Source organism: Muntiacus reevesi, chromosome 3, assembly GCF_963930625.1.
Source record: "Muntiacus reevesi chromosome 3, mMunRee1.1, whole genome shotgun sequence".
Taxonomy (NCBI): Eukaryota; Metazoa; Chordata; class Mammalia; order Artiodactyla; family Cervidae; genus Muntiacus; species Muntiacus reevesi.
In genome coordinates this window covers 24,838,041-24,847,700 of record NC_089251.1, presented here as the reverse complement: position 1 = coordinate 24,847,700, position 9,660 = coordinate 24,838,041, and the positions used below count along the sequence as shown (strand labels likewise).

Genomic DNA, 9,660 nt, shown 5'->3' with positions numbered 1-9,660 from the left:
AGGCGCACTATAGCCCTTTACTTGATGCTCATCTTTCTAAATAAGAATCCAGGTGTCTCCCGGGATCCAGTACAAAATGCAGGTTTAGTTAGCAACAGGAAGCAAGCTCCCCACACCAAAATGCCAGGAGAGGGAGAAGATTAACGGTAACAATTTTACATGCTTGCAAAAAAAAAAACAATGCATTTGAAATCACTGACCCTTTAAAATACCTGCAACAGACAGAAAAGGGAAAAGCCATCTGTGTCTTTGCAAAGGGCAAGTCTCTTCAGAAATGGTGGCAAAACTGGAAGCCAAAAGTACCTGCTTGTCTGGCAGTTAAGTGTTCTGGATGTTTTTGATTAGTCCAATGGGAATTCCTTTAGACTTTTCCAGACAACAAGGTCACGCTCATTCTATGAAAATAATCAGATGCTGTTGTTCCAAGAGCTGGTCCAGGTCTTTAAAGCTCCTCTGCCACCCCGCCTTGGGGGGCTGAAGTGAGTCCCCCGAGTCCCCAGGCTGAGCTCAAGCGCTTTGGGGCCGGGGCTCTCGGCTGCTGTTGAGAAGGTCTGTGAGCTCTCCGATGTACTTGATGGTGTACTTCAGCGTCTGGATCTTGGTGAGCGGCTGGCCCCTCTGACTGTAGACCGGGGGCAGATAATTCCGGAGGGTGTGCAGGGCATCAGCCAAGGTCCTCATCCGAAGCTTCTCCCTCTCGCTGGCCTTCCGTCTCCGCTGGACGGACATCCTGACCTTGGTGCCCTTCTGGGCCTTGGTGCCGCTAGGGCCCTGCAGGTAGGCAGGTGGGAATGCCAACATGTCGTAGTCCACCTCCACCAGGCCGCTGGTCCCAAGGCCGCTGCAGTCATCGCCGCCCCGACCATTGGCACCTCCATGCCCGCAGGCGAGCCCGGCCACAGCCGGACAGGGAGAGGAAGAATAGGACTCCAGGGACGGAGCCGGGGAGAGGCTCTGGGCGGGAGAGGCCTGGGTCAGCTCGAAGGACCCCGCCCTGTCTTTCCAGTCCCAGGAGGACAGCAGGCCAGGGCTGTCGGAGGAGCCCAAGCCGTCTTCCAGGCTGAGGAAGGTCTCTCGCAGGTTGTCCATGCCTGAGACACAGCTGCAGAGAGAATGAGGCCCTGGCAAGGAGAAGGCAAGTTGTGCCGCCTGGCCAGGGCAGGGCTCTCTTTTATGATGGCCGGGGAGAAGTGATGAAGTGGGAAAGAGGGTCGGGTGGAAGGAGTTCAAAGGAGAAACCGAGGACCAAGATGGAGAATGAACTCTTCAGGTGTCACTTTCTCCTCATTGACAATTAGCATCTTCCAGCTAAAATGTCTTTAAACAGAAAGGCCTCTGAGAGAAGAAAAAAGGAATTATCTAGTTGTAACTAAACCAATTAAGGCTGCATAACTAGACTTAGCATTGTCCTGTGGAACTCATTAATGAGGGAGCCAAGGAAAACAAACCTGGGGCAATCTGCAGCAAGGAGGTGGTGGCGAGGGGCCTGCTGGAGAGGAACAGAGCCCCGCCCCCAGAGGGGCCACGGCCACCTAGCTATTTCAGAGCAGACGGGTGCTCTGTGGGAGAATCAGGGTGGTTTGGGGACAAGGTAATCTAAGCTTGGACCCTATTGTTTGTCAAATGCAGACAGTAGTTCCTACTTTGTGTGGCTGTTGTGGGAAAGGCACATAGGCACGCAGTGATTGCCAGTTTTCTTCTCTCCATCCTTTAGCACGGTTCCTTGGGTTTTGCAGAGTGCCGACAAGCCCCCAGAATGCTTACACTCAGGGTGACAAAAGCCAGCAGCTCCAGTAAATCCAGAGCCTCAATGAGCAGGAAATATCCTTCAAGAAAGCTTAAAGCCCTTGCTGTAACTGAGCAGTTTGGGATTCTCCACAGCAAACAGATACCAGGAAAGAGACTGCTCCTTTAAGACAGGACGTCTGCAGAATACCTGGCATGTAGCCTTCTGAGACTCTTTTTAAAATCCAGCTGCAGAGTCACACCTCGCTTTTTGAAATGTATAGAGGAAGTGTGAAATTAACTAGGGAGTCCGTTTTCCCCACCACAGCTCCAAATGCCACCAAATGTGTTAAGTTGGATGGCCCTGCTAGGTTGCTTCACTTCCTAATGCTCTGAGAGATAGACCTGGTGTTTTGGAAAAGGAGTCTCAGATTCCCCATTTGTCCCAGGAACGAAATTTATTCTCCATGCAACTAATTCTACAAATCAGTATGAACATCAACATCACAGTGAGTTACATTTCATATGAGTGTGTCCTTTAATATGGTTATTTAAGCCCCTTTGCAATTATTGAAAAGAAATGTCAATAGTATAATTAGTACATTGATGGTATTTTTTAATTAGCTTGGCTCAGGGGGAGAAAAAAAGCTCTAGCAGGTAATCTGTGGAAGAATACTTTTAATTATGCCATTTGCTAAAGGACCCTAAGCCATATCTTGAAGAAGAATAATATTAATGAAATTAATAAATGCAATAAATGGCTCTCTTTTCCCTTCTCCTCTTTCTCTTCCCTCAACTCTTATTGGAAATTCTAGAATCTATTGATTCTACCCAAGAAACCTTACCTATTGGTATGAAAGAAACAATTGAAAGTGTTAATCACTCACTTGTGTCAGACTCTTTGTGAACCCATGGACTGTAGCCTGCCAGGCTCCTCTGTCCGTGGAATTCTCCAGGCAAGAATACTGGAATAGGTAGCCATTCCCTTCTCCGGGGGAACCTTCCTGGTTCAGGGATCAAACCTGGGTCTCCCACATTGCAGTTAGATTCTTTACTATTGGAGCCACCAGAAAAGTTCAAAAATGAAAGTGTTAGTCCTAAAACCTGCTAGGCTCCTCTGTCCACAAGTTCATTTGATTTCACTAGAGGGAGGTGACCTGAATGCCATTCAGAGAGGAGGGGATTCTCCATAGACCTGAGGTGGCTGTGCTGGTCCCTGCCACAGTTGGCTTTCAGGCCTCATGTTTTGGACTTTACAATTTTCCATGTAAAACTATTTCTGCTTCCAGACTCCATAAGTGTTTTTCCCTCTCTAAAGCTTCTGTCTGGGGTTTCCCTTGTGGCTCAGATGGTAAAGAATCTGCCTGCAATGTGGGAGATCCAGGTTTGATCCCTGAGTTGGGAAGATCCCCTGCAGAAGGGCATGGCAACCCATTCCAGTATTCTTGCCTGGAGAATTCCATGGCCAGAGGAGCCTAGTGGGTTATACAATCCATGGAATCACAAAGATTCAGACACGACTGAGTGACCAACATACAAAGCTTCTTTCTAAAATTGATGATTTCTTAAACTTCTATTTTCAGAAATTTCATTTCCTAAATGAGACAATATCTGTCAAATCCTTGGTGTCCTGTAGACCCTTAATAAATGTAGGATTTGTTCTTGCTGTTACTGTCTACTCATGGTCCAACTCATCAGTATCAGAACAGCCTACTGGATTCTGACTCCTCTCCCCTGACCCCAGTCACTCAGCATTGCTGGTCCTGGAAAACTTGCTCTTAGAACAAAGAAAATTGCCTGGTTTCCATACTTGTTGATGTAGACTCTTTCACTCCTGTGAGAAACAAACCAGAATTAGACTTGCACCTATGCTTCTGGTCTCCAGGAAGCATTCTGGGCTCAGTCAGAGGAAACTGGAGATGCAGGACCACCTAACAGCCTTAGCATTTGAAGGCCTGGAGTTGGGTCCACACTAGTTGGTGTTTCGTTTTTTTTTTAATCTGCTTTGAAGACCAGGCCACAGAAGCTGGACAAGACTAAACAGGACCCAATAAAGCCTAGTTGACCGGGTGACATAGCAAGAAGAAGAGCCAGAGTTCACCTCCTTTAGAGCAAATGACTCGTCGCCTCAGGACCATAGTATTTTAATTTGTAAAAGAAGGATAATATCTGTTCTGCCTTCTTTGTGAAGAGCATCTGTAAAATGAAGCGTGTAGACCAGATCATTAAACCTCCTTCCAGCTCTAAAATGCAATGAAACACGTTACTGTTTCATTGAACATGCCACTTGATCAAAAGACCAGCTGTCACACCCATGAAGGGACTTAGAGACGATTGAGCCCACCCTTTTATCTGCATTCTGGAGATGACAATGACTTGCTCAGTGTCACACTAAAAGCCTGTGGCAGAGATGGGAACCGAAAAGCCGAAGTTGCCTGACGCCCAGATCTGTCATTTTTCTTCCCTTGAAACTAACATAGATTAAGTGATCAGTAAGCTTTCATGTCAGTCAGGATATATAGTTCCCACAATACTGTTACTGGGATAAATATTTTGATATGAATTGAAATGTTATTCACTCAAAATATTTATAAGATATTGTGACTATGATTGTAACAAATTAAAAAGAAGTCTCCACACAGAAGTAGAGAACAAATGTATGGATACCAAGGGGCAAGGGGTGTATGGATTGGGATACGGAGATTGGCATAGATACATTACTATATATAAATAAATAACTAATGAGGACTGACTATATGGCACAGGGACCTCTATCCAGTGCTCTGTGGTGACCTAGATGGGAAGGAAATTCAAACAAAGAAGTGATAGATGAAAATATATGGCTGATTCACTTTTCTGTATAGCAGAAATAAACCCAACATTGTAAAGCAAATATACTCTGATTTTTTTTTTAAAAAGTCTGCAACCCCAAGGCATACTACTAAGGTGACTTGTAAAATTTCCCAGTCCTATTTTCCAAGAATAGTGTAAGGATACAGATTGTCTCAGCTTTCAAGTCCCAGGTCATTACAATAAACTTTTCACTGTAGACAAGAGCCCAGGATTTTGCTACACAGATTAATGAGTGGTCTGGTGTCCAATTTTCAGAAAGACAAACAGTTGAGGGGATGACAGTCATGACCCCAATAACAGTCAGGACAGACACATGGGCAACTGGGCACTTCGCACAAGCCAGAGGTGATTATAAACTCTGCACCTAAGGGCTAGGTAGAGCCACTTCCAGGAAATTGGCAAACAGTGCCCAGAGAATCCACTGGAAACAAGAGGAGACAGGCTGCTTCAGTGCTGGAGTCTGAATCACCAGTGGTCCCACGCCACTGCTAGCCCATAAGGCACCTCTATGCAAGTTAGAAAATTGCCGAGCTTGGACCTATGTCAGCTGCACTCCTGACCTCTTCCAGTCACCTCTGTGCTGGGCATAGCCCCTGCAAATGGTGGTTCTTGTGACTTGTCTCTTTTGCTACATTAGCCTTTTCAGTACTAAATTGTTGTTTACTGTTCAGACACTGGTGGACAGATGGAACATGGTAGTAGTATAATAATGCAGCCATTTAGAATTGGACAAATCTTACACTGGCTCCTGAGTCATTATGACCTTGGACATGTTAATGCATCTGTCTTAGCTTCAGCTTTTGTCTATACAATTGAAATACTAATGCTGACCTCATAGAGGAAGGTCTACTTTTTCATCAGGTCTACACATGGTATGGTGTAAGCTTACTGACAAACTGTGCTCAATCATTTCTTGATTCCCTGAGTCAAAAGAAGTTAGAGCCACAATACATGTAGTCCCAAATGTATCTCTTCCACTTTCTCTGACCTTAAGTCGCCTCTGCTTAGAAATCAAAATTCCTGCCTTTCAAATGCAACCAGATAGATATTTTCAGTGAAACCAACTTAGACAGAGTTCTTTATCAAAGAGGGCTTCCCAGGGTGGCTCAGTGGGTAAAGAATCCTCCTGCAATGCAGGAGACACAGGTCCCATCTCTGGATTGGGAAGATCACCTGGAGAAGGAAATAGCAACCCACTCCAGTACTCTTGCTGGGAGAATCCCATGGACAGAGGAGCCTGGCAGGCTACAGTCCATGGGGTTGCAAAGACACAACTTAACTGAGCACGTGCACACTTTACCAAAGAACAGTGGTTACCCAGGGTGAGTAGTTGGGAGTTATCTGCCTCCAGTGCAGACAATAAAGGTATGCATTACCTACAGATAATTTAGAAACAGAGATGAGATAATTTAGAAACAGTTGATCTGTGTTTTACTATTGCTATATAGTGTTGGTTGCAAACAATGACAATAATAAAATGACTACTCCTTGCTGGTGTAGCCCATGTCCACCACCACCCCATCCTTGGTGCCACCACTGCCAAAGAGAACTTTAAACAGTGCAGCAGTTTGGAACCGTGACCCAGGACACCTGAGCCCTGGTCTTCATTCTGACTGTCCTTACTGTGGAACGTTGAGTGACTCATTCATTTATGGACCTTGCCTTTCCCATGTGAAAATTTAGACCATCCTATATTGTGGATCACAATAAACTGTGGAGAATTCTGAAAGAGATGGGAATACCAGACCATCTGACCTGCCTCTTGAGAAACCTGTATGCAGGTCAGGAAGCAACAGTTAGAACTGGACATGGAACAACGGACTGGTTCCAAATAGGAAAAGGAGTACGTCAAGGCTGTATATTGTCACCCTGCTTATTTAACTTATATGCAGAGTACATCATGAGAAACGCTGGGCTGGAGGAAGCACAAACTGGAATCAAGATTGCCAGGAGAAATATCAATTATCTCAGATGTGCAGATGACACCACCCTTATGGCAGAAGAGCTAAAGAACCTCCTGATGAAAGTGAAAGAGGAGAGTGAAAAAGTTGACTTAAAGCTCAACATTCAGCAAACTAAGATCATGGCATCTGGTCCCATCACTTCATGGGAAATAGATGGGGCAACAGTGGAAACAGTGTCAGACTTTATTATTTTGGGCTCCAAAATCACTGCAGATGGTGAGTGCAGCCATGAAATTAAAAGATGCTTACTCCTTGGAAGGAAAGTTATGACCAACCTAGATAGCATATTAAAAAGCAGAGACATTACTTTGCCAACAAAGGTCCATCTGGTCAAGGGTATGGTTTTTCCAGTGGTCATGTTTGGATGTGAGAGTTGGACTATAAAGAAAGCTGAGTGCCAAAGAATTGATGCTTTTGAACTATGGTGTTGGAGAAGACTTTTGAGAGTCCCTTGGACCTCAAGGAGATCCGACTAGTCTATCCTAAAGGAGTCAGCCCGGGGTGTCCATTGGAAGGACTGATGCTGAAGCTGAAACTCCAGTACTTTGGCCACCTCATGCGAAGAGTTGACTCATTGGAAAGACCCTGATGCTGGGAGGGATTGGGGGCAGGAGGAGAAGGGGATGACAGAGGATGAGATGGCTGGATGGCCTCACCGACTCGAAGGACATGGGTTTGAGTAAACTCCAGGAGTTGGTGATGGACAGGGAAGCCTGGTGTGCTGCGATTCATGGGGTCACAAAGAGTCGGGCATGACTGAGTGACTGAACTGAACTGAACTGAACTGATATACCTTTTTGAGGGCTTCCCAGGTGGCATTAGTTCCGCCAGCCAAATCAGGAAAACATAAGATACGTGGGTTGGGAAGATCCTGGGTTGAGAAGATCCTGGGTTGAGAAGATCCCCTGGAGGAGGGCACAACAACCCACTCCAGTAATATGGGCTGGAGAATCCTATAGACAGAGGAACCTGGCAGGTTATGGTCCATAGGGTAGCAAAGAGTCAGACACGACTGAAGCAACTTAGCGCAACACAGCACATATACCGTGTTGCTAGAAAGTTAAGAAGACTGAAAACTGAAGCTTGCCTTTGGAAAGTATAAAAAGGCTATAGAGATATGATATTTCCAAAATTAACAAAAATAACTACTTTAACAATAAAATCAATGTTGCCATGTTCCATCGTGGTTTAGTTTCTAAGTCACATCTGACTCTTTTGGGACCCATGGACTGTAGCTCACCAGGCTCCTCTATCCACAGGATTTTCCAGGCAAGAACACTGGAGTAGGGTGCCACTTCTTTCTGCAGGGGATCTTTCTGACCCAGGAATCGATCTTACCTCTCCTGCATGACAGGTGGATTCTTTGCCACTGAGCCACAAGAGAAGCTCACGCTCCCTAAGAGCATATAAGTGAGCATGGATGATGGTGATTTAAAGCCTGTCTCCTGAGAAACTGTGCTGTCACCAGACCTTTGAGGGGCATCCTGGATCTCTATACACATGGGGCAGTCTGTGTGGGCCATTTGCTCAAGGCAGGTTGGATGGATTGCAGTCCCTTCAGTATCAGTGTCTGTTCAGTTGCTCAGTCGTATCTGACTCTTTTCGACCCCATGGACTATAGCACCCAGCTTCCCCGTCCTTCACCAACTCCTGGAGCCTGCTCAAACTCACGTCATCCAACCATCTCACCCTCTGTCATCCCTTTTTTCTCCTGCCTTCAAGCTTTGCCAGCATCAGGGTCTTTTCCAATGAGTCAGTTCTTTGCATCAGGTGGCCAAAGTATTGGAGTTTCAGCTTCAGCATCAGTCCTTCCAGTGAATATTCAGGACTGATTACCTTTAAGATGGACTGGTTGGATCTCCTTGCAGTCCAATGGACTCTCAAAGTCTTCTCCAACACCACAGTTCAAGAGTATCAATTCTTCAGCACTCAGCTTTCTTTATGGTTCAACTCTCACATCTATACACAACTACTGGAAAAACCATAGCTTTGGCTAGACGGACCTTTGTTGGCAAGATAATGTCTCTGCTTTTTAATATGCTGTCTACATCGGTCATAGCTTTTCTTCCAAGCTATGCAACCCCTTAGGATGCTGCAGAAAAGCCTTTGACAGGTAAGAATCTATCAGTAACCAAAACGTCTAAGCTGGAATCTAATTAACATTAGAGTTACTCTTGAATTCCTGCCATGTTCAGAGAATCAGGCTCATCTATTTTATCACTGGTTCATCTTAATTTTCAGAGAAGTTCTATAGGGTAGAGGTTATAAACCACACTCTAAAGATGAGGAAACCTGTGTTCAGAAAGCGTGCTGTCTCTGCAACCCTATGGACTGTAGCCTGCCAGGATCCTCTGTCCATGGGCTTTTCCAGGCAAGAATACTGAAGTGGGTAGCCATTTCCTCCTCCGGGGGATTTTCCTGACCCAGGGTTGGAATCTGTGTTTTTTATGTCTCAAGCAATGGCAGGTGGGTTCTTTAACCACTAGCGCCACCTGGGAAGCTAATGCTCAGAAAGCGATTCAGCAAACATGGAGGATAGAAAAGGTAGGATGCAACCTGAGTACATGAATGCCAAGTCCCAGACTCCTTCCTCTACACACAGTGCCTCGCAGAAGCAGCCGTCCATGCAATGCAATCCCTGGGAACATCTACAAGATGCAAGGCTTGGCTTGAGTCCCATTCCTGCCCAGAAGCTTCTCCCGTCTGTCTCAGTTCTTAGAATGTGTCCCTTCTCTGATGGACAGACAGTACAAAGCTTTGGCCCCAATTATTTGCTGCTAATACTTAGCTGCCTGATGTTCTGGTTATCTAGTCACATGTCTGACTTACTACCCCAGTTATGTTTCGATTCCTTAGTAGGTCTTAGCATTGAATAGGAGCTAAGACGGGATCGCAGTGTTTTTGTTTAATACATACTACCGGCCAAGTATTGGGCTGGGTGCTGAGGATGTAAAGTGAAGTTAAAAAGCTTTTGTCTTTGTGTTGCTGAGAGTATTGAGGGTGGAGACAGAGAAGTAAAAATACTCATAAAGCCATGTGTAACACTGAGGAAACCAGAATTGAAAGAGACACGTGCACCCCAATGTTCATCACAGCACTGTTTACAATAGCCAGGACA

At 45.5% G+C, this 9,660-nt stretch overlaps 1 protein-coding gene across 1 annotated transcript; it reads right to left on the bottom strand.

Moving 5' to 3' along the window:
- Positions 1–507: 507 nt before the first annotated feature.
- MSGN1 (mesogenin 1) lies at positions 508–1,089 on the bottom strand. Its single transcript, XM_065928517.1, has one exon. The coding sequence runs from the start codon at positions 1,087–1,089 to the stop codon at positions 508–510; it is 582 nt and encodes a 193-aa protein (XP_065784589.1).
- Between the last annotated feature and the right edge of the window lie 8,571 nt (positions 1,090–9,660).